We start from the raw sequence: 25,845 nt of genomic DNA on the forward strand, positions 1-25,845 counted from the left end.
TATTGTTGATTTCACGGGTCTATTGTCAGTCTCATGTAGACAGCTGATAGTCTGTGTATGAGTCGGCAAGAAGTTGAGCACATAGTTACAGTCTGTCATGTGCGCATTTACAGTGGGGGGGGGTGGGGGGGGGGGGGGACTCTCTTCCTCCCGACTGCGTCCCAGGGGCTATTAATTATCGTCCCAAATATAAATTGTTATGACAGCGTTGGTCTGGAGCCCTGTGTATTAGACTACATTTGTATCGCGCATTCCTAATAGGCCCACTACAGGGTCTCGCCCCATCTGCATGAACCAGTCAGCTACGCCACTGCCTTGAACTTAATCTGACTTGGATTATCAACCTAAAGTCAACTGAACTTCTTCCAGGTCAAATCCACTCAAACCTTTATATTGGAGTTTCATCACATACAGGCCTCAAATATCAACTTTTACTTGGATAGAAGTGATATTAGGCTTTTTTTAAAAACCTACTTTTCCTCCATGTGTGGAGTGAGATCCACTTCCTGAGGTGGTTCTGATTAACCTGTAACAAACGGAAACAAACCCAGTTTCTTTTATTTACCCCCCAGTTTATTATTTATGCTGGAAAAATGTTTGTTTGGTTTTACATTAAATAACAAAAAAAAAACAGTTTCTACATTTTGAAATACGCAGCTATGACAAAGACACCTAAAAACAAAAACGCGTCCCATTTTCATCAATTTACAAGCAAGTGGGCAACACATAGCTAATTGTATTGAATGGGTTTTTTGCCACTCGGGGCGCATAAAGCTTACCACGGGAGTCAATGGAAGTGTTGTTACTCTCTTATTCCAGCACTGTACCTGTACTAACTGTACCTACAGTAGCCTACCGGTACTTTTATGTTTAATTTTGTAGGCAGCACTTTGGTCCACTGAGTTTTTAAAGTGCTTTATAAATAAAAATGGTATGGTATAGTTTATGGTACTGTAGCCTACTGTAATCTAGCTCTACTGTATGGAGGTACATTTGTGTCTTTATTATTTAATCAAAAGAAAAGTTGATTTAAACAAAACAGATTTTCAATCAAAACAAACTTCAATCAAAAAGGAGTGTTTGAATGCAAAAAACAAAAAGTGATTGAAAATGGGTTTTTTGGGGGTTTTTTTTATTGAGGTGAGTTATTACTATATTTGAAAATATTTTTTTGGATTATTATTATTATTGGTCATCTTTTTTGTATTTGAGCCATATTATGGGTAGGATATTTGTGTCTTTATTATTCAATCAAAAAAGGTGATTTAAACAAAAAAGATATTTCCAATCAAATATTAACTTCAATAAAAAAAAAACATTTTCAATCAAAGGAAAAAAAGGTTTTTTGGGTCTCAAATATATATATTTTGCATTCAAACACTTTTTTTATTGAAGTGAAGTTTGTTTTGACTGAAAATATGTTTAAATCAACTTTTCTTTTGATTGAATAATAAAGACACAAATGTACCTCCATACTACTATAGCTCTAGTCTGCTGCTGCGGAGCGGAACCGCAGCGGCACCGGGCGGAGCTGCGTCTCGTCTCCGCCTCAGCTGCTCTCCGTCTCTGTCCCCGCGGCGGCAGCTGCAGCAGCGTCTCTGCTGCTTCAGCCCTCGGACTCGAACCTGTAGAGTCACTGGGACCAGAAGAAACCGGAGCACAACCTCAGACCTGCAGGGTGGTGGTTGTTTTTTTCTCCTCCTCCTCTGTTTTGTTTTGTTCTGGTCAAGTTCTCCGGACTGAAGCTGCAGGTCGAAGCATCTCACTCACCGCTGATCTCACCGGTGAACAAACAGCGGAATAAAACAACGGAGGAAACAGAAAGAAAGAAAGAAAGAAAACAGGTTTTTATTCTGATTCATTCTCATATTTTCATTTTCATCTGTTTAAAGCAGCAGCAGATTTTACTGATGAAGCGTCGCAGCCATTTAAAGCTTTAATCTAATTCTGCGTTTAGAGGCTGCACGTGATTATAATGACAAGGCAAGGCAGTTTTATTTGTATATAGTCCGTTTTTATAAACAGTTTGTCTCAAAGGGCTTCACATCCCATCATAACAACATCCTCTGTCCTTAGACCCTCACATCCACTGAGGAAAAACTCCATGGAAAACCCTTTTAACAGGGAAAAATCAGAGAAAGCTCAGGGATAATGATGATTATTATAGGCTATTATTATTATTAGGTTAGTAGTATTAGAATAGAATAGAAAATGCTTTATTAATCCCTATAGGAGGGAAATTCAGATCCATTATTATATCAGATATTATTGTTATTAAAGGTTTTAATGAGATCAGATTTAAACTGGAAGTAAAGACCAGCTACTGGGAGAGTGACGTCACACCGGTCAGCTACCAGTTGCTGCTGACGTCACAGATGTGGACAGATGTTCTCCCTGTCTCCTGGTCACGTGACTCTTCCTCCTTCCAGATGTGTGACCTGCTGCTGCTGCTGCTGCTGAGACTGATGTGAACCCCCAATCATGGGATGTGGCACCTCTGTCGCCACGGAAACACAAGAGAAAAAGCAAAGAGTGGAGCCAGCACCAGGTGAGGATATTTACTCCTGTCATTGTTCCTTTAATGTTTAATATTTTGAGTCGACAACAGAAACGTTAAAGTAGAAACCACTGGACTGACTTTACACTGCAAAAACTCAAACTCTTACCAAGAATATTTGTCCTATTTCTAGTTAAAATGACATTTCTAGTCAAAACAAATCTCATTCTACCTAAAATAAGACTCATCACATAAAAAGCAGCTTGTTTTTAGACACTTTTTATTTCTTTCAAGCAGATTTTCACTTGAAATAAGTAGAAAAATCTGATAGTGGAGCAAGTTTTTCTTCCTTATTACAAACACAAAAAACCTGCTGTTTCACTGGCAGATTTTTCTACTTATTTCAAGTGAAAATTAGTTTAAAACAAGTGAAAATGATCTAAAAACAAGTTAATTTTTAGGTGATGAGTCTTATTTTAAGTGGAAAAAGTTTAGTTTTGACTAGAAATGAGACATTTTGACAAGAAATAAGACAAATATTCTTGGAAATATTTGTTTTTGTTTTTGCAGTGTATAGTTTTATTATTAGAGACTTTTATTTTGTTGATGACATGATCATCTTCATCTTCACTTTCTATCCTACACATCATCAGTGTCACGTAACGTTGTGTCCTCATCACACGCGACACTTGTCACACACACACACACACACACACACACACACACGCACACGCACACGCACACACACACACACACACACACACACAGACACACACACACACACACACAGACACACACACACACACAGACAGATGTGTGACAGGTGGTTTGTCTTCTATCTCATGAGAGCAGTTTCTTTTAATTTGCTTTGTTTTTCCAGTCCCAGTGTCGCTCCTGACCTCCCCTGTGTCTTGTTATCTCTCCTACAGTCTGAGTGTGTGTGTGTGTGTGTGTGTGTGCGCACGCTTCCTTGCACATGACGTCATTCAATTACCAGTCCCTTAATTGTGTTGAGCTGTAGTTGTGTTTTTCTTCCCTCAGATGCTTCAGTCAAGACTCCGACCCCGGCTCTGAGTAAGAACCAAATACACTCACACTCAGCTGAAGATGAACACACTCGGTAGCAGTAGAAGTAAATGTTGTGTTTTAGACTTTATTTAGACTTTATTTATTTGCACATAAAAAATAAAACAAAACATTTACTTATCTCTCTTACTAGTAAGAAAGATACGAAAAAGAAATGTGCAGGTGAGGTCTGAAACCAGAAAGGGTTCTAACATAACATGACCTCACCTTGATCTAACAAATAGTTGAAGCACAGTCAAGAAATAATAATACGGTAATAATCACATACCCAAAATTTAAAAAAGGAAAGGAAGGGAAAAAAAGAAGAAAAAAAACATGGTAGTAAAAATAAAAGTAGTAGTAGTAATGATAACAACACTAAATAAATAAATAAATGAAAAGAGGTGAGAAAAGAAAGCGAGACAAAAGAAGAGAACTGGTACACTGCAAAAACTCAAAATCTTACCAAGAATATTTGTCTTATTTCTAGTCAAAATGTCATTTCTGGTCAAAACAAATCTCATTGTACTTAAAATAAGACTCATCACATTAAAAAGCAGCTTGTTTTTAGACACTTTTTACTTCTTTCAAGCAGATTTTCACTTGAAATAATCTGATAGTGGAGCAAGTTTTTCTTTCTTATTACAAGCACAACAAACTTCCTTTCATTGGCAGATTTTTGTGAAGTGAAAATGATCTAAAAACAAGGTAATTTTTAGGTGATGAGTCTTATTTTAAGTGGAAAGAGTTTAGTTTTGACCAGAAATAAGACATTTTGACAAGAAATAAGACAGATATTATTGGAAAGATTTTGAGTTTTTGCAGTGTACAGATGATTTAATGTGTCGTGTCGTGTTGCAGCGATGAAAGCAGCCGTGCTGATCCAGCGCTGGTACCGGCGCTACGTGGCTCGTCTGGAGATGAGACGCAGATACACGTGGAACATCTTCCAGTCCATCGAGTACGCAGGAGAACAGGACCAGCTGCAGGTCACTCCTCCTCCTCCTCCTCCCCCCTCTCTCTATATACATACATATATATACATATATACAGTATATATATATATATATACATTATGGGTTGCCATTCAGGAAATTAATCATCTTTGAATATATGGAATGAACCTTTAATATATTGAATGAAACTCTGAATCCGAGTTCATTCCATATATTCAGTGTGTCATTACATATAGTCAAAGGTTTACTATTCAGAGTTTAATTCAATATATTCAAGGTTCATTCCATATATTCAATTAATTTCCTGAACAGCATGCCATACATAATATACTGTATAGTGAAATTATGATCATTTTCAGGAAAACGTTTTATTTTTCTCTCCTCAGCTCTCGAGTTTCTTCAGCTTCATGTTGGACAACTTCACTCAGCTGAACGGGAACGGTCCAGGTCAGAGGAAAAGACTTTTATTTATTAGTCAGTGAAGCATCATGTCACCTGTTTTCTGTAAATACAGGAACTTGATTCTACTTTGTTGTTTTACTGACTGAGGATTTTTCTGCACAATATGAACTTTATTAATGTTTTTTTCATTCACTTTATTTGATTATTTGTGATTTAAAGTTTTACACTAACAAGTAAAGTGTTCACACTGATTCCTAGGTAAAATATTACTGTAAAAGTGACAGATTATGACAAATTATAAAATTTGTTATGAAAATACAGTCATTAGTTTTTTGTTTTTTTCCAACACAACATTTAAATTCTTTTTTACTTCCATCAAATTAGCTCCAGTGTTATTCATCCACTGTATTTTGTTCTATATTAGAAAACCCACTGCATGTACCCTGTTGCTTAGCAACTGCTGTGAATGTGGAGGCCAGTGGTGTGTGTGTGTGTGTGTGTGTGTGTGTGTGTTGCACTGACACACAGCTGTGGTTTAAGTGTGTATTGACCCACTCATGCAGCTAAAAAGCACAAAGCTTCATTGACGAGTGAATCCTTAGGTCAGCAGAGTGTTTATTATATACGGCAGCTGTGTGTGTGTGTGTGTGTGTGTGTGTGTGTGTAAAGGTGGACACAGACAAAGACGTAGTAAACAGAAAAAGGAGGAGGTAGATTTGTGTTTGTGTGCATAAATTAGAGGCTTCAGTTTCTCATTTCCATGTTGGAGTGGACGGAGCTTTAATACGACTGGAAGCAGGAAGCTGCTCATCACACAGACACACAAACACAAACACACAAACACACAAACACACAACAGTCTCAGTTCAGTGGGAGAATCCTTCTTCTTCTTCTTGTTAAACCTCCAAACAGATCTGACTTCATCCGTTAAACACACACACAACTACAACACAACTACAACACAACTACAATACAACTACAACCAGGCAGCTGCAGCCTCAAAGCTTCGCTCCAACATCTGGAAACAGGTGATGAACCAAATCCAAAGTTTCACTCTGGTCATGTTCAGACTTGTGCACGAGTTCAGCTCAGGTCTGGATGTTTTAAACCTGATCTAAACTCTAACAGACCTTTATTTCAAGTCTAAGTTTAGTTCTATCTATCTATCTATCTATCTGTCTATCTGTCTATCTATCTATCTATCTATCTATCTGTCTGTCTGTCTATCTATCTATCTATCTATCTATCTATCTATCTATCTATCTATCTATCTGTCTGTCTGTCTGTCTGTCTGTCTGTCTATCTATCTATCTATCTATCTATCTATCTATCTATCTATCTATCTATCTATCTATCTATCTATCTATCTATCTATCTATCTATCTATCTATCTATCTATCTATCTATCTATCTATCTATCTATCTATCTGTCTATCTGTCTATCTATCTGTCTGTCTGTCTGTCTGTCGTAATGAAAGACTTAAAAATGATATGTTTATTAGGGAAAACATACATTTGGAAAAACAACTGCAGCCTCAGTCTGGATCAGTGAATATATGGAATGAAACTCTGAATATATTGAATGAAACTCTGAATATATTGAATGAACCTTGAATATATGGACAGGGCCGTTGCTAGGAATTCTGGGCCCCCTGAAAGAATACTAAAGTGGGCCCCTACCCCCTAACTTTTCCACTTTTTTTCTTAGACTACGTATGTATTATCATTTTTTATTTAGCCTACTTTGTTTTGATGCTAATGCAGCATTACTATGAGTATTAGTCAGGGTCTTATGCAGAATAAATCAGTCATACAAAGATTAGACTACTGGGGTTTTTTATGGGCCCCACTGGGCGCTGGGCCCCTAGAGTTATCATCACCTTTCTCCCCTATACAACGGCCCTGTATATGGAATGAAACTCTGAATATATTGAATGAGCTGTGACTCTGTGCCCTCCAGAGTTGATCTCCCAGCTGCTGGACCCGGTGGTCGACCCCTGGCTGGACAGAGAGTCCTGCTTCGACCTGATCGCGGTGCCGGACTCGTACGCCGGCCCTCGGCTCTCCTTCCCTCTCTCCATCGCCGACACCAACGCTCTGCTCAGCGCCTTCAAGGAGCAGCAGGTATAACACGCCTTTCTCTCACTCTACTGCTGCACTGCAAAAACTCAACATCTTTACAAGAATATTTGTCTTATTTCTTGTCAAAATGTCTCATTTCTAGTCAAAACTAAACTCTTTCCACTTAAAATAAGACTCATCACCTAAAAATTAACTTGTTTTTAGATCATTTTCACTTGTTTCAAACTAATTTTCAATGGAAATAAGTAGAAAAATCTGCCAGTGAAAGCAAGTTTTTTGTGCTGTAATAAGAAAGAAAAACTTGCTCCACTATCATATGGACCTGTGTCTGAAATAAAGCGTATATATATGTGATGAGTCTTATTTTACAGATTATTCCAAGTGAAAATCTGCTTGAAAGAAGTAAAAAGTGTCTAAAAACAAGCTGATTTTTAATTTGATGAGTTTTATTTTAAGTATAATGAGATTTGTTTTGACTAGAAATAAGACAAATATTCTCGGTAAGATTTTGAGTTTTTGCAGTGATGCTTTTCATTCACTTTCACTTCCGATCGTTTGCTGTTTTATTTTGAAGTTCTTGTTCCACTTCCTGCACAGACTCTCCACGCCAGATACGTCCTGCAGCTTCTGTACGAGACCAAGAAGCTCCTGAAGCAGATGCCCAACATCGTCCACCTGTCCACATCCTGCACCAAGGAGATCACCATCTGTGGTGAGAGGCAGCGCCCGGTGTTTGGATCAAAATTATCCAAGTTGTTCAAAGCAAAGTCGGATTGGATCAGTCTGATTCAAGACAGAGACTACACTGCAAAAACTCAAAATCTTACCAAGAATATTTGTCTTATTTCTAGTCAAAACAAATCTCATTCTACTTAAAACAAGACTCATCACATTTAAAAAGCAGCTTGTTTTTAGACACTTTTTACTTCTTTCAAGCAGATTTTCACTTGAAATAAGTAGAAAAATCTGATAGTGGAGCAAGTTTTTCTTTCTTATTACAAGCACAAAAAACTTGCTTTCACTGGCAGATTTTTCTACTTATTTCAAGTGAAAATTTGTTAGAAACAAGTGAAAATGATCTAAAAACAAGTTCATTTTTAGGTGATGAGTCTTATTTTAAGTGGAAAGAGATTAGTTTTGACTAGAAATGAGACATTTTGACAAGAAATAAGACAAATATTCTTGGAAAGATTTAGAGTTTTTGCAGTGTAGACTTTTATAGATTACAAGATCCTGACCTTATCTGGTCTGGATGTTTAAATAAATAAAAAAGCAGATATACAGAGTTCATTAGTCAAACAAATGTGAATATTTTTCCATGTGTTTTAAATTCAAAGTTGAAATTTCAAATTTCAAACTTAAAATTTCTTTTAATTATCCAGTAGTTGTGGAAAAATCTAAAGTTAACTTGATTTACTTTATCACTGTAATGGTTTAAATATATGTTCTACATTATAAATGATGTTTATTTGACCGGTTTGAATTGAATTTAAATCACATTTTGTTCCCGAATCCACCAAACTGCTGGGATCAGAATAATGTACATGAATGAATGAGCTGCTGGTGGTTTTAAATGTCCACTGCTGTCTGTGGATGTGAATTAAATCCAGTTCAGTGTTTCTTAATGGCTCCGTTCCAACAGGAGGAGCTTGTGTTTATTTGTTTATCTGCTCACTGATAAACCACTTGACTCCTCATCTGCATTCGCATCTCATTAAACTCAACAATACTTAACACACATTAATGTTCCTCCTCTGCTTCTGTTCCTCCTGTGGTTCAGGCGATCTACACGGCCGGCTCGACGACTTGCTGCTCATATTCTATAAGGTAAAAAACATCTACACAACAACTTTATGTCACGTCACATCTCTCAGCTCTGGTGGTTTTTACTTTTCTATTGTTTTAGCCAGTATTCTTCTTATTATTATTCTTCTTTCTAGGAAATCCTACTTCCCACACATGAAAAATCACCAAATTTTTATGTCTATTTTGTACAAAGCTCCAGTCCCACGCCAGATTTAAAGGACATGTCAATATTCCTCGTGGGGGGGACACAATAAGCGTCTAAATTTAAAACTTAAATAATTCCTACCAAACCAACCGTACCTGATACAGTTTCGCTTTACTTTCACCAAAATGTCGCCCCCAATACTTTAGAAAGTTTTGTACAATTAAATCCAGAACAATGGTCAGGGTCGGGCAACTTTTTTATAGACAAAATTAGACAATTTTAAAGTGAAAGTTGCAAAGCTGTATAGCACATATGGTTGATCTGTTATAAATTTCTTTTTAAAGTTTTGAAATTTAGATGCTGTAACACCACCATCAGGACTACTGTCTTGTGTTATTAGACTCCAGTTGTTCCCATGAGAGCAGAATTCAAAATGTTGTAGAAAATTCAGATTTTGAGATAAAATTCTGATATTTGCCAGACTTCATCAACCACGACTCCAAAATATTCTCAGTTTTTTTCAGGAAGATTGAAAATGTATTTAGCAGGATTCGGATGTTTACAGTAGTGTTTACAGTCAAACGTTTTCATGCACTGTTGGCTCAATTTTCGATAAATCAAAAAACTGTGTGGATGGTTTGTGGAGGACGGTCTGAAGAGGCTCTCTAGCAGTTTAGTGTCAATTGAGCATAAATTGTGGGAGGAGTTTTATAAGTTTTACAGTTTTTGAATGTAACAGAGTGATGGACTTCATAATTTGTAATGAGTTTAAGTGGACAAAAGTTTCAGCAGTATCGGGGGTGACATTTTGGTGAAGTTTCAAAACTGTAGCATGTTTGCACCGTTGGATTGGTAGGAATTTTCAAAGTTTTAAAATTTAAACGCTTATGTCCTTGGAGATGAGTAAATCTGGCATGGGGTCGAACATTTCTGTGAAGTTTTTTTCACTGATTATGCATGGAAAGTAGGACTTCCTCTGAAGAAGAAAAAAGAAAGAAAGAAAGAAAGAAAGAAAGAAAGAAAGAAAGAAAGAAAGAAGAACATTGAGGAAAACAATAATTATAAAGTCCATCACTCTGTTTATTTTTCAAAAACTGTGAAACTTATTAAACCTTCTCCCACAATTTTTGTTCAATTTGCGACTGCCGACTGACTGAAAATGTTCCAGCCAAGTCTTGATAAAGACATTTTCAATCCTCCTGAATATTTTGAAGTCATGGTCGATGAAGTCAAGATGCAATATATCTACCATCAGATTTTTGTCTTGATAACAGAATTCTTGACATTTTGACAGCTGTTTGAGTTCTGCCTCAACAGCTGCTGTCACCATGGTGACCACACTGCAAAAACTCATAATCTTACCAAGAATATTTGTCTTATTTCTAGTCAAAATGTCTCATTTCTAGTCAAAATAAATCTAATTATACTTCAGATAAGACTCATCACATTAGAAGCAGCTTGTTTTTAGACACTTTTTACTTCTTTCAAGCAGATTTTCCACTTGAAATAAGTAGAAAAATCTGACAGTGGAGCAAGTTTTTCTTTCTTATTACAAGCACAAAAAAACTTGCTTTCACTGGCAGATTTTTCTACTTATTTCAATTGAAAATTAGTTTGAAACAAGTGAAAACTTACTAAAAACAAGTTAATTTTTAGGTGATGAGTCTTATAAAGTGGAAAGAGGTTAGTTTTGACTAAAATTGAGACATTTTGGTAAGAAATAAGACAAATATTCTTGGAAAGATTTTGAGTTTTTGCAGTGCACCATGTCTCACCTCTGGCCAATCAGCAGTCAGGAGCTGGTTCTCGGTGTCAGAGGTTGTGTGAGTTCAAACCGATGTTCTTGTTGTTTTTCCTATCTCGTCGTTGTGCTCTCAGAACGGGCTTCCCTCCGCCGAGACGCCGTACGTCTTCAACGGCGACTTCGTGGACCGTGGGAAGAAGTCGATGGAGGTGGTGGTGCTGCTGTTCGCCTACCTGCTGCTCTACCCCGACTACATGCACCTGAACCGGGGGAACCACGAAGACCACATCATGAACCTCAGGTGGGTCAGAGAAGGAGTTGAACGGGGCATTAAAGGGATAGTTCAACATTGTGGCAAATTGGCCCATTGCCATAACCCCTATAATCATAGCAGTAGGTTCGTTACCTTTAATTGTCGGTGCAAGCTATTTTTAGAACGGCGGAGCAGAGCCGCGAGCTGCTCAGAGCTACGCTACGGAGGCTCATTATGGGATTTCTTGGTTTCCCTCATCAAACTCATCAAATACACAATCCAACAACTCCACAACACTCTGGTGGACAAGTTGTGACCTGCACATTCACCACGCTATGAGATAATAACACAACGTTACCACACAGAGTTGTTTTAGAGGGAAATACAGAGACTGCTTGATGAAAAACTGTCCCTGAAGGCAACGTGCATCAGCGGTTTTGCATGAATTTCCCTCTAAAACAACTCTGTGTGGTAACGTTGTGTTATTATCTCATAGCGTGGTGAATGTGCAGGTCACAACTTGTCCACCAGAGCGTTGTGGAGTTGTTGGATTGTGTATTTGATGAGTTTGATGAGGGAAACCAAGAAATCCCATAATGAGCCTCCGTAGTGTAGCTCTGAGCAGCTCACGGCTCTGCTCCGCCGTTCTAAAAATAGCTTGCACCGACAATTAAAGGTAACAAACCTACTGCTATGACTATAGGGATTATGGCAATGGGCCAATTTGCCAAAATGTTGAACTATCCCTTTAAAGACGGAGCTTCCTCTCACTGAGCTGCTGCTGTTGTTGTTTCAGATATGGGTTCACTAAAGAAGTCATGCAGAAGTACAAGGTACAGGAGAGTCTTTCCTCTGCTTCTATTAGACTCTGAACCTCTGAGAATGTTAAATAAAGTTTTATTCTTGTTATTTGTACGGTGTGTCATGTCATCGTGCTCAGACTCACGGCCGTGAAATCCTGCAGCTGTTCCAGGACATCTTCAGCCTCCTGCCCGTCGCCACCGTCATCGACGGGAAGATCCTGATCGTCCACGGAGGGATCTCAGACCAGACGGACCTGGAGCTGCTCGGCTCCGTGGAGAGGCACAAGGTCAGAGTTCATCATCAGACTGTAGCTACTGTAGCTAAAGGTCAGAGTTCATCATCAGACTGTAGCTACTGCAGCTAAAGGTCAGAGTTCATCATCAGACTGTAGCTACTGCAGCTAAAGGTCAGAGTTCATCATCAGACTGTAGCTACTGCAGCTAAAGGTCAGAGTTCATCATCAGACTGTAGCTACTGCAGCTAAAGGTCAGAGTTCACCATCAGACTGTAGCTGCTTTAGCTAAAGGTCAGAGTTCATCATCAGACTGTAGCTACTGTAGCTAAAGGTCAGAGTTCATCATCAGACTGTAGCTACTGTAGCTAAAGGTCAGAGTTCATCATCAGACTGTAGCTGCTGTAGCTAAAGGTCAGAGTTCATCATCAGACTGTAGCTACTGCAGCTAAAGGTCAGAGTTCATCATCAGACTGTAGCTACTGCAGCTAAAGGTCAGAGTTCATCATCAGACTGTAGCTACTGCAGCTAAAGGTCAGAGTTCATCATCAGACTGTAGCTACTGCAGCTAAAGGTCAGAGTTCACCATCAGACTGTAGCTGCTTTAGCTAAAGGTCAGAGTTCATCATCAGACTGTAGCTAAAGGTCAGAGTTCATCATCAGACTGTAGCTACTGCAGCTAAAGGTCAGAGTTCATCATCAGACTGTAGCTAAAGGTCAGAGTTCATCATCAGACTGTAGCTACTGCAGCTAAAGGTCAGAGTTCATCATCAGACTGTAGCTGCTGCAGCTAAAGGTCAGAGTTCATCATCAGACTGTAGCTACTGCAGCTAAAGGTCAGAGTTCATCATCAGACTGTAGCTACTGCAGCTAAAGGTCAGAGTTCATCATCAGACTGTAGCTACTGCAGCTAAAGGTCAGAGTTCATCATCAGACTGTAGCTACTGCAGCTAAAGGTCAGAGTTCACCATCAGACTGTAGCTGCTTTAGCTAAAGGTCAGAGTTCATCATCAGACTGTAGCTACTGCAGCTAAAGGTCAGAGTTCACCATCAGACTGTAGCTACTGCAGCTAAAGGTCAGAGTTCACCATCAGACTGTAGCTACTGTAGCTAAAGGTCAGAGTTCACCATCAGACTGTAGCTACTGTAGCTAAAGGTCAGAGTTCACCATCAGACTGTAGCTAAAGGTCAGAGTTCACCATCAGACTGTAGCTAAAGGTCAGAGTTCACCATCAGACTGTAGCTAAAGGTCAGAGTTCACCATCAGACTGTAGCTGCTGCAGCTAAAGGTCAGAGTTCACCATCAGACTGCAGCTGCTGCAGCTAAAGGTCAGAGTTCACCATCAGACTGCAGCTAAAGGTCAGAGTTCACCATCAGACTGCAGCTGCTGCAGCTAAAGGTCAGAGTTCACCATCAGACTGTAGCTACTGCAGCTAAAGGTCAGAGTTCACCATCAGACTGTAGCTAAAGGTCAGAGTTCACCATCAGACTGTAGCTGCTGTAGCTAAAGGTCAGAGTTCATCATCAGACTGTAGCTACTGTAGCTAAAGGTCAGAGTTCATCATCAGACTGTAGCTGCTGCAGCTAAAGGTCAGAGTTCACCATCAGACTGCAGCTAAAGGTCAGAGTTCATCATCAGACTGTAGCAACTGCAGCTAAAGGTCAGAGTTCATCATCAGACTGTAGCTGCTGTAGCTAAAGGTCAGAGTTCATCATCAGACTGTAGCTAAAGGTCAGAGCTCATCATCAGACTGTAGCTACTGCAGCTAAAGGTCAGAGTTCATCATCAGACTGTAGCTACTGTAGCTAAAGGTCAGAGTTCATCATCAGACTGTAGCTACTGCAGCTAAAGGTCAGAGTTCACCATCAGACTGTAGCTGCTGTAGCTAAAGGTCAGAGTTCACCATCAGACTGTAGCTAAAGGTCAGAGTTCATCATCAGACTGTAGCTACTGCAGCTAAAGGTCAGAGTTCACCATCAGACTGTAGCTAAAGGTCAGAGTTCATCATCAGACTGTAGCTAAAGGTCAGAGTTCATCATCAGACTGTAGCTACTGCAGCTAAAGGTCAGAGTTCATCATCAGACTGTAGCTAAAGGTCAGAGTTCATCATCAGACAGTAGCTACTGCAGCTAAAGGTCAGAGTTCATCATCAGACTGTAGCTAAAGGTCAGAGTTCATCATCAGACTGTAGCTACTGCAGCTTCATCCTCCAGCTTCCTCTGCACCGTTACTGTGACTGTAATATCAGGTCTGGGCCACTAGAGGTCAACAAAACTCACACAGAGTCACAAAAACACAGCAAACACATGACAAACTCAAGACCCGGGGGGCGGATCCAGCCCGAAATATAATTTTATGTGGTAGTTTTAGTATTTTATATATAACATACTGGTAGTGTATATATATTTCTTTAACTTACTAATCACAGGTCGCTCAAATTTGCTCTCTGTGTATATGTGTATATATAAATTTTGTTGACCAAAACTCACCTGACAGATGGAGAGTGTGCATGAGTTTTATCAACTCTTTTAATCTGAGAATACACAAACACAAACACATCAGCAGCAACTTTCACTGCAGGTAGTCTGTTTACTGAATGAGTCACACACTTTTTTTTTTTAAATGTCCTTTATATTCTAATTGTTTGTCTTTGCTGCAACTAGATGCTCTAGATCTAATCTAACAACTCTATGGACGGAAACTAGCATCCTGCTACAATCCGGCATATTTACATGTTCTTATGTCCAATAATGTGCACTGTCCCATTCAAATAAACAAATAAATAAAATAATCTAATCTAATTTAAACAAGGCAAGTAAAGTATTTCAAAGACTGTATAATATACAGCTCTGGAAAAAAAAAAAACAAGATACCACTTTCACAAATGTCTCTTGAAAAGCATCTCTACATGTACGACATTCGTTCAGCTTGTTTTTAAACACAAACACAACTCCACATCTGGTTTTATAGGAAGATTATAAAAACCACTTCTGGGATTAAACACTGACATGATCCCACCAAAACCGATTTATAAACTCTTCCTAAGTAAAAATATTCATGTTGTGTTGTTTAGGGATGAATATGAACATGTTTTCTTTTCATCATTGTTATTCAAGGTCTGAAAAGACTTGATATTTTTTTGTTATTTATAACTAGTTGTCATTTTCTGCCAATAAATAAAAGCTCTAAATGACAATATATTTGTATTGTAAATGTTGTCAGTGGTAAATAGAATAAAACAAAAATGTTCATTTCACTCAAACACAAACCTATAAATAGTAAAACCAGAGAAACTCATCATTTTGAAGTGGTCTCTTTATTTTTCCCAGAGCTGTGTGTTCATCGTCATCTCTCCATAACGACTTAAGTGTCTCTTTGAACTTTACTTTTGACAACAGGTGTACGACCTTTTCTTCTCTTATTCTCTTATTCTTTCTCTCTCTCCAGGTGAAATCTGCCCTGCGGTTTCCCCGACGCAGCCTGGAGCAGCTGGACCTCGGTCCGTCCTGCAGACAGGCCAAGAGGACGAGGTCCTCGGACAGCTCCCGTCCCGGCAGCAGCCGCAGCCACAGCAAGAGCCAGAGAACTCCCAACCTGAGGTCAAACAGATGTTCACAGATGTTTAAAGGGATACGCCAACATTTCTTTTTTTTTCGTGTCTTGCCTCACTCCCGAGTCCATGACGAGCAGATAGACACCATCCTTTTCCACTGTGCGTGCAGTAACAAGGGAGATAGAGCCGTATTGCCCGTAATTAGCTTAGCTCAAACGCTGGAAGTGTATGGGTAGTGTTAGCCTGCCTCCACCTAAAGTCGCTAATTAGCTCAGCTCAAACGCTGGAAGTGTATGGGTAGTGTTAGCCTGCCTCCACCTAAAGTCACTAATTAGCTTAGCTCAAACACTGGAAGTGTATAGGTAGTGTTAGCCTGCCTCCACCTAAAGTCGCTAATTAGCTTAGCTCAAACACTGGAAGTGTATGGGTAGTGTTAGCCTGCCTCCACCTAAAGTCGCTAATTAGCTTAGCTCAAACACTGGAAGTGTATGGGTAGTGTTAGCCTGCCTCCACCTAAAGTCGCTAATTAGCTTAGCTCAAACACTGGAAGTGTATAGGTAGTGTTAGCCTGCCTCCACCTAAAGTCGCTAATTAGCTTAGCTCAAACACTGGAAGTGTATGGGTAGTGTTAGCCTGCCTCCACCTAAAGTCGCTAATTAGCTTAGCTCAAACACTGGAAGTGTATGGGTAGTGTTAGCCTGCCTCCACCTAAAGTCGCTAATTAGCTTAGCTCAAACACTGGAAGTGTATGGGTAGTGTTAGCCTGCCTCCTACCTAAAGTCGCTAATTAGCTTAGCTCAAACACTGGAAGTGTATGGGTAGTGTTAGCCTGCCTCCACCTAAAGTCACTAATTAGCTTAGCTCAAACACTGGAAGTGTATGGGTAGTGTTAGCCTGCCTCCACCTAAAGTCATCAGAGAAACTCTTCAGCAACTCTAAACGGAAACCGGCGGGCCGATCTTCGTCTCAGAGCTGACAAAACTCTCCGGTAAGGCATCTTGAGCGGTCAAATGCCGCTAACGGGACGAGATCGGTCAAAACGGAGGGTTCAAGCAAAGACGCTTTATTCTGGTTCAAGCTAGCTACATCGAGGGTAGGTTAGCTTCCTATTTCAAAGTAAAAGCACAAATTCTATCGTCATGGTTTTCTGTATGTAAAGGGCAACGAGTGTTTTATTTTATGAAAGTAACCGGAAGTGCGTTGGTCACAACGGCTAGCTTGAGTAGCGCCGAATTCGTCTGAACAAAATTGTAAACAGCTGGTATTTAGACAAATTAACAACACACTGCTGATCTAAACGGCTACTTTCTCACCTAAACATGTTTGAAATGTGGATAAAGTGAAATATTTACAGAGTTTAGAGCTAAAATGAAATGAGCTTCTGACTGCTGGTTTCGGCTCGGGTAGGAGGCAGGCTAACACTACCCATACACTTCCAGTGTTTGAGCTAAGCTAATTAGCGACTTTAGGTGGGAGGCAGGCTAACACTACCTATACACTTCCAGTGTTTGAGCTAAGCTAATTAGCGACTTTAGGTGGAGGCAGGCTAACACTACCCATACACTTCCAGTGTTTGAGCTAAGCTAATTAGCGACTTTAGGTGGAGGCAGGCTAACACTACCCATACACTTCCAGTGTTTGAGCTAAGCTAATTACGGCGATACGGCTCTATCTCCCTTGTTACTGCACGCACAGTTGAAAGGATGGTGTCTATCTGCTGGTCATGGACTCGGGAGTGAGACAAGACACGGAAAAAAAAATGTTGGCGTGTCCCTTTAACTGTTCACTCACACTGACAGACGTCTCCTGTCTAAAGCATAAACTCTCTGTGGTCTCCTGTTGAAGGAAGAGGAGGTGTGGCTTCAGCCGGCAGGACAGCGCTGCCTCCACCTCCTCCTCCTCCTCGTCTTCCTCCTCCTCCTCCTCCCTCTGCTCTCCTCGGACGCCGTCCTGTCTCTCCCCTCGTCCCTGCCCGTCCTCCCCCAGCTCGCCCTACAACATCAACGTCCTCCAAGTGCCTTTCCTGGACTCTCTGTCGTCTCTTCCTCCTCCGTCGCCTCCGCAGCACGAGCAAGAGTGGAAACAGGTCAGAGAGGAGGAGGAGGAAGAGGAGTACACTGCAAAAACTCAAATATCTTACAGAGAATATTTGTCTCATTTCTAGTCAAAACAAATCTCATTCTACTTAAAATAAGACTCATCACATTAAAAAGCAGCTTGTTTTTAGATCATTTTCACTTGTTTCAAACACATTTTCACTTGAAATAAGTAGAAAAATCTGATAGTGGAGCAAGTTTTTCTTTCTTATTACAAGCACAAAAAACTTGCTTTCACTGGCAGATTTTTCTACTTATTTCAAGTGAAAATTTGTTTGAAACAAGTGAAAATTATCTAAAAACAAGTTCATTTTAATTTTCACAGATCGTGGATGTCCTGTGGAGCGACCCTAAGACCCAGGAAGGCTGCAGCCCCAACACGTTCAGAGGAGGAGGCTGCTACTTCGGCCCCGACGTCACCAGGAGGCTGCTGCTGCAACACGGGCTGCAGCTGCTCATCAGGTCCCACGAGTGCAAACAGGAGGGATACGAGCTGTGTCACGGTGGACAGGTCAGAAAAACTCAAAATCTTTCCAAGAATATTTGTCTTATTTCTTGTCAAAATGTCTAATTTCTTGTCAAAACTAATCTATTTCCACTTGAAATTAGACTTGTCACCTAAATATTTACTTGAAAGCTAGTTTTTTGTGTGCTTGTAATAAGATAGAAAAACTTGGTTCAATATCAGATTTTTCTACTTATTTCAAGTGGAAATATGCTTGAAAGAAGTAAAAAAAAAAAAAAAAAAAGTGTCTAAAAACAAGCTACTTTTTAATGTGATGAGTCTTATTTTAAGTATTATGAGATTAGTTTTAACTAGAAATGAGACAAATATTCTTGGTAAGATATTTGAGTTTTTGCAGTGTATGTTTCTTTACTGAGTCCTTTTTATTCTTCTTTCCTTCCTTTTTTATAAAACTGAAATTAATATAAAGTGACTGACAGTGCTACAAAAATACAACCCAGAATTAATCTACATTGATTAAACAATCTCAATGCACAATCTATAACAATAAGCTACGTTCAGCTTTGCTTAGCATTTAGCAAATTATAATATCACAGTTAGGCCTACTGTGTTTTTAAATCCAATTTAAGAATTTCAAATTATTCATAGTACAGTATGCCCTGTTGAACAAAAACACAGAAAAAGTAACAAAACTTACAAGCAAAGGCTCTCCAAGGCACAAGGAGGAGAGGAGCTGTCTGTCTGACCGCATGGAGCAAGACTGACTGCACTACCTGTAACTCACGGTCACATGACCTTAACTGACCAATAGGAAAACACTTAACAATATAGTCTCTTGATAATATAATACATTCATGCTTTTATGACAGATTGCAACAAAATAAGACTAAAACGACACATCTAGAGGCCACAAAATGTGTGCCATGACATGAATGAAAGGAGGCAGAAAGAAGCAAACTAATGTTGTCTACCCCTGTTATCAAGAAATCCATTCACAAATTACATGATATATGTATCAAAGCAAAAAAAGAGAAGAAAAAAAAGAGAAGAAAATGAATTAAAATAACGGCTGCAGACCAGACATCTCACTCATCAAAGGTCTGAAACATGTCGCCATGCAACACTTTATTTATATCATCTGTCAACTTCTATTCTTGCAACTATTATATATACCTAATCACATTTATACATATGCAGACATACATTACCTATATGTACTAGTGTGTGTGTGTGTGTGTGTGTGTTGTGCAGGTGATCACCATCTTCTCAGCCTCTAACTACTACGAGGAGGGCAGCAACAGAGGAGCGTACATCAAAGTGGGCAGAGAACTGGTTCCTCGTTTCTACCAGTATCAAGTCAGTCGCAGCACACGCCGGCTCACGCTCACTCAGAGGTAACAGCCCATCCACAATCAATCTGAACATCAACATTAGTATTTCACTTATTTATTTTTGACTTGCCCCTTTCTTTTTTATTGTTCTTCTGTTGTAAACATTATGCAACAGGAGATAATTAAGGAAACTGGATAAATGATTTAGAATAGAAGATAATCTTTATTGTCACCGTTGCCTGACAATAATAAACTGTGAGAAGCCGTTACAGCTCCATACTCAAGAAAAATAAACAGCAAGAACATAATATAAAGAAGTAAAGAGCAATAGATAGAATTATTTACAGTAAAAACATCATTATAATAAATAACACACTGCAAAAACTCAAAATCTCTCCAAGAATATTTGTCCCTTTTCTTGTCAAAATGTCTCATTTCTAGTCAAAACTAATCTCTTTCCACTTAAAATAAGACTCATCACCTAAAAATTAACTTGTTTTTAGATCATTTTCACTTGTTTCAAACTAATTTTCACTTGAAATAAGTAGAAAAATCTGCCAGTGAAAGCAGCAGTTTTTTGTGCTTGTAATGAGGAATAAAAACTTGCTCCACTATCAGATTTTTCTACTTATTTCAAGTGAAAATCTGCTTAAAAGAAGTAAAAAGTGTCTAAAAACAAGCTGCTTTTTATGTGATGTTTCTTATTTTCAGTAGAATTAGATTTGTTTTGACTAGAAATAAGACAAATATTCTTGGTAAGATATTTGAGTTTTTGCAGTGCAACACTATATAACAAATAAAATTATAAATTAAATCAAAGCATTGCTTCTTCTCACTACTTTTCAAATATGTATAAAGAATATAAGGATGATGCTTTTGTTCTCAATGTTTTTGTTTTCAGTTTTTGTTCTATAACTTAGTCCCTTACAGAAAAATCACATGAACTTCATACAGTACGTGATTCACATGTGAAAAATTGGCCCAATTTTATGTGAATCACATGTGAATTCCCATGTGAACCCATTTTTCCACTGTGGTAACATGTTTTACAAAATTGGGCCAAAACCACATGATTCCCAATGTGCAAATAACGTGATTTCACATGTGAAAAATCTTTCACATGTGAAATCAAACATGTGAACACATCTGAACTTCACATATGAAGTTCATGTAGTTTTTCTGTAAGGGTTATGTTATCACAAACAAACGCGTGCCTTACTTGTGCTTACATGTTCAAATTAAATAAAATTCAATTCACTTCAGTTCAATATAAATATTGAAATAATAAAAGAAAAACAATAGATAATCTCTCATCCTCTTCCTTCCTCTTCAGTGAGTAGATTCTGTGTCTCTGTCTGTTTTTACATTTTTATAAATCAAATATTTTCGACAGCTGAGAAGTTCTTTTGCATTTCATGGGCTAAAATCTTTAAGGATAATAAAGAGATGAAATAACGGACTGAAGCATCGTGTTCGTGTGTTGTCAGGGTGCGGGCGGCGGAGGGTTCTGCTCTCCGGGCCTTGAAGGAGAAGCTGTTTTCTCACCGTACGGAGCTGATGGCGGGTTTCCAGGGCAACGACCACAACAACACCGGTGACGTTGACTCAAGCTCCTCTCTCCTTGTTTTAATCCTCTACACTGCAAAAACTCAAACTCTTACCAAGAACATTTGTCTTATTTCCAGTCAAAACAATCTCATTCTACTTAAAATAAGACTCATCACATTAAAAAGTAGCTTGTTTTTAGACACTTTTTACTTATTTCAAGCAGATTTCCATAACGGTTTCTGTATCCTGGGGGATACAGACATTTGGCAGGCTGTGGGGGGAGGGGCATTAAGTATCTGAACTTAATATCATGAGAAAGTCTTAAGGGGGGATGGGTCAAGTACCCAGGTCATGTGACTTTATGGCAGCATTCAAAACTAAATTGATACTTTTATGTCAAACTCCAAAATGGCCGCCTACGTGGACAGAGACACTAGACATAAGTAAAGTGTTTTGGTTTTTCTTGTTAATTACATTATGGGGGGATTTGTTTTTGAAATTATTGTTCTTTAAGGATAATTTTATGTATTCTAGTTGAAAAATAATGAATAGCATTAACACAACTTTGATAAACAGGCATTGAATGTCTGTATCCTGGGGGATACGTTGTCCAGACGGGTATATAAACAGGCATAATCACTCTCAGATATACTTATGTTTGGAAGCCTAAACTCTACAGATAATCAATAATATAAAGGTGTGAAATGAAAAATAAAGGTCATATTTTGAAAAATATCATAAAATTGTGTTATTCTACCCTAGAAACATTAGAAAATAACAATGTTTAATTTTTCCCAAATTTTTATATATGCTTGCCCATTTAAGGGTTAAATAAGTAGAAAAATCTGACAGTGGAGCAAGTTTTTCTTTCTCAAGGGCCTTTCACACCGAACGCGGCAGGCGGCGGAAGGCGGCAGCAAACCCATTCATTGTGTACGTGCTACCGCGGCGCACCGGCGAACGGCTCTGCGCCGAGCTGAGCGGCACGTGAGGTGGGCGGCGGCGCGCTGCGCCCGAATTAAAAAATGTTTAATCCGGGCGCAGCGCGCTGTGACGACATCTCGGCGCGTCCAATAGGAGAGGATGTAGTGGAGTCTGAAAAAAAATCAGCCGCTTGCAGAGAGAAAACAAACGACCAGACGTTCAGTTAAAGTGAAGGATGCAGGAAGTGAGTTGTCATCCTCCTGAGGATCAGACCAACTCTCTCTAACAGGCTGTTAAACTGCTCCCTGCTCAGCCTGACGCTAAAGTTCACCTGGAAGTGGTCGTTTTGTAGCTCCTGGCGAACATATCTTTGCATATACCCCCCCAAATCCTGTCTTGTTTGTTCGGTTGCTCAGCAACTCGCGCCATATGTGTACGCGCTGCCGCCCTGCTCTGCGCCTGTCTGCGCTGTACCTCGCGGTGGGCGCAGCGCATACCGCGTTCGGTGTGAAAGGCCCTTTATTACAAACACAAAAAACTTGCTTTCACTGGCAGATTTTTCTACTTGTTTCAGGTGAAAATTAGTTTTGAAACAAGTGAAAATGATCTAAAAACAAGTAAATTTTTGTGATGAGTCTTATTTTAAGTGGAAAGAGATTAGTTTTGACTAGAAATGAGACAAATATTCTTGGAAAGATTTGGAGTTTTTGCAGTGTAATGAACAGGACGTAGTTTCATGTCCGTGTCTGTGTCTCTGTCTCTCAGGCAGCGTGTCGGTCAGCGAGTGGGCTCAGGTCCTGGAGTCGGTCCTGAGACTGGACCTTCCCTGGAGGACGCTCCGCCCACACCTGAGCCGCCTGGCGCCGGACGGCAGCGTGGACTACCGGTCCTGCTTCGACGACATGGAAGTGGAGACTCCTCTGCCTCAGGTCACATGACTGAACCCCACCCACACTGCAAAAACCTGTCAAAATATTTCCAAGAACATTTGTCTTATTCCTTTAAAAATGTCTAATTTCTGGTCAAAACTAACCTCTTTCCACTTAAAATAAGACTCATCACCTAAAAATTAACTTGTTTTTAGATCATTTTCACTTGTTTCAAACAAATTTTCACTTGAAATAAGTAGAAAAATCTGCCAGTGAAAGCAAGTTTTTTGTGCTTGTAATAAGAAAGAAAAACTTGCTCCACTATCAGATTTTTCTACTTATTTCAAGTGAAAATCTGCTTGAAAGGAGTAAAAAGTGTCTAAAAACAAGCTACTTTTTATGTGATGAGTCTTATTTTAAGTAGAATGAGATTTGTTTTGACTAGAAATTAAATTTTGACTAGAAATAAGACAAATATTCTCAGTAAGATATAGTGAAAGCAAGTTTTTTGTGCTTGTAATAAGAAAGAAAAACTTGCTCCACTATCAGATTTTTCTACTTATTTCAAGTGAAAATCTGCTTGAAAGAAGTAAAAAGTGTCTAAAAACAAGCTGCTTTTTAATGTGATGAGTCTTATTTTGAGTATAATTAGATTTGTTTTGACTAGAAATAAGACAAATATTCTTGGTAAGATTTTGAGTTTTTGCAGTGCACTGACACTTTGACGACTTTGTGTTTATATTCACTGTCCACACACACACACACACACACACACACACACTGCAGTTATTAATGCAACGGTACAGTGGCCCTGAAGGTTCAAAGCACTGCACAGAAGAAGAAAACAACTTCATCAGTTTAGCAACACAACAGGAAGTGTTTCTGGGGACACGATAAAGCGAGGGACCGGTCTGGGGCCTTTAGTTCTTCTTCCTCTGGACTTGATAAGTCGTGCAGACAGCTTCCTGTTAGTTAGTTTGGTTTGTTAGAACGGACTCAGTGTCGGATTTTAAATCTCTTAAAACACTTTTACAGACGTGTTTTCATGTGATGTCATCCTCTTCTTTCTATCAACTTTTTTTATCTCACAGTTTTATTCAGATGCTCTTAGTTTTACTTTATACCTCCTTCTGTTTTAACTCTTTTATCCCGTCTTTTATTTTCTTATCTTATAGTATCTCATCTCATCTCCTTTCATCACGTATACCCCGCTTTTTATTTATTTTTATCTCATTTACTGCATCCTGCATTTGAATCACATTGATCAAATGGACTGTTAGCTTAGCATCAGCCTTTAGCCAGGTCCGTCTATATATTGTGTCCTCCAGAAACACTTCCTGTGTTGTGTTGAGTGGTTTTCTGAGTTTGTTGCATGTTTGTGTTTGTGAATGTGTTTTATGAATGAATGATTCAGTGTTGATTACAGGGCATCTGTTGGTTTAAGTCAAAGAAGTTGGAGAATTTATTTATCATAAATTGTATGTATATCTTTTTATTCTTATTTTAGATTTTCTATTCGTCCTTTTCTTTCTTTCTTTCAGGTGACTCCAAACTTGGCCGACACTCTGTTCAGATACAGAACAGACATCGAGATCATATTCAACATTATAGACAAAGACCATTCAGGTAAAACAGCTGCTGCGTCTCTGAGAATAAAATATTGTTTTAAATGTCCTGGTCAACATTAAAGGAGCATTAACGCAAATACAGCAGTAATAGCATAAAATAAGCTGAAATATGCAAAAGATAGGTCGGGGGGAGCCATAACTAAATTTACAAAGAAAATAGCCAACAGTGTAGTGTCCGTGGGGCAAATGCAGAATTTGGTCGGTGGCATTGCGAGTACCGGTACTTGAGAATGGCTGAGCGCTCAGGAGCTTGTTTATGTCCGATATGCTCCGCCACTGGCTCCATCTAGTGGCCGAATTAAGAATTTGGATTTGCATTAATGCTCCTTTAAAAGAATAGTTCACCCAAAATTGAAATTTCTCACTCATTATCTCCTCCCCCTCATGTGGACTAAGGGCTGGGAGAAGTTTCAGAGTCCTCCGTGGCTTCTCTGAGTTACAGGGGGTCTCGGCGTAGCAGTGCATGTCCATATAACGGTTGCAAATGGATACCAACTGTCTTCGTAACAAAAAGACACACCAAAAAACATCCAAATACCTCCATGCTGCTCGTATGTAATGTCCGTCTTGTATTGAAGCCCCGAAATGCGAAATTGTTCCGAAAAAAATTAAATAAGTCTATTTTTCAAGCTTGTTTGTAGCGGAAGCTCCTCTTCCTGGTCCGTCCAAATCTCGCGCAAAATCTTACATACGAGCAGCATGGAGGTATGTGGATGTTTTTTGGTGTGTCTTTTTGTTATGAAGACAGTTGGTATCCATTTGCAACCGTCATATGGACATGCACTGCTACGCCGAGACCCCCTGTAACTCAGAGAAGCCACGGAGGACTCTGAAACTTCTCCCAGCCCTTAGTCCACATGAGGGGGAGGGGATAATGAGTGACATTTTAATTTTGGGTGAACTATCCCTTTAACTCTGAGCGTTGTGGTGTGTTTTCCTTCAGGTCTCATCTCCACCGAGGAGTTCCGTCACACCTGGCGTCTCTTCAGCGCTCACCTGGGCGTCGCCATCGACGACGGGGCCATCGACGACCTGGCGCGAAGCATCGACTTCAACAAGGACGGCAGCATCGACTTCACCGAGTTCCTGGAGGCGTTCAGGGTCGTTCACAAGCTGGACAACAACAAGGATCAGACGCACAACGGGAAAACGGACGGAGAGAAGTTCTGCTGAGGGAAGAAGAGCTGAGGAACCGGGAGGAAGAGGAAGACGAAGATGAACCGACACCGACTGTCTGTGTTTCTTCAGCGGTAGAGATCAGCAGACGGAGCTGCAGCCGTTGTATAGGGGAGAAAGGTGATGATAATTGACCTCTGGCTAAGCCCCGCCCCCTCCACTCACTCGGACAAACAGTCAACATTCGGTGACAGTTGCTATGGCAACAGCTGTCACAGTAGGAGACATTTCACAGGAGAGACAGAAAGATCAAATATCATCTCGAA

The 25,845-nt window shown here is 39.5% G+C and overlaps 1 protein-coding gene across 2 annotated transcripts; it reads left to right on the forward strand.

The window, feature by feature from the left end:
• The first annotated feature begins 2,481 nt into the window (after nt 1-2,481).
• ppef1 (protein phosphatase, EF-hand calcium binding domain 1) lies at nt 2,482-25,845 on the forward strand. 2 transcript variants are annotated; one of them, XM_085773067.1, is made up of 18 exons: nt 2,482-2,548; nt 3,539-3,571; nt 4,424-4,551; nt 4,905-4,965; nt 6,881-7,044; nt 7,600-7,714; nt 8,783-8,829; nt 10,832-10,998; nt 11,747-11,783; nt 11,891-12,040; nt 15,436-15,587; nt 17,387-17,627; nt 17,963-18,148; nt 19,355-19,497; nt 20,922-21,028; nt 22,672-22,835; nt 24,317-24,401; nt 25,347-25,845. In XM_085773067.1, exons 1-18 carry the CDS (start codon nt 2,482-2,484, stop codon nt 25,574-25,576), a joined length of 2,277 nt encoding a protein of 758 aa, XP_085629193.1. In that variant the 3' UTR covers nt 25,577-25,845. The 2 variants fall into 2 exon arrangements, with proteins under 2 accessions (XP_085629193.1, XP_085629192.1); XM_085773066.1 differs by lacking the exon at nt 2,482-2,548 and having other exon boundaries at nt 3,545-3,571.

This window comes from Trachurus japonicus, chromosome 3 (genome assembly GCF_045865225.1).
Source record: "Trachurus japonicus isolate A0001 chromosome 3, Traja_1.0".
Taxonomy (NCBI): Eukaryota; Metazoa; Chordata; class Actinopteri; order Carangiformes; family Carangidae; genus Trachurus; species Trachurus japonicus.

Coding starts and splice junctions, on each gene's coding strand:
- ppef1 (XM_085773067.1), top strand. CDS start 2,482: ATGGGATGTGGCACCTCTGTCGCCACGGAAACACAAGAGAAAAAGCAA. Junction 17,628..17,962: donor ACGAGCAAGAGTGGAAACAG/GTCAGAGAGGAG, acceptor TAATTTTCACAG/ATCGTGGATGTCCTGTGGAG. Junction 19,498..20,921: donor CGGCTCACGCTCACTCAGAG/GTAACAGCCCAT, acceptor GTGTGTTGTCAG/GGTGCGGGCGGCGGAGGGTT.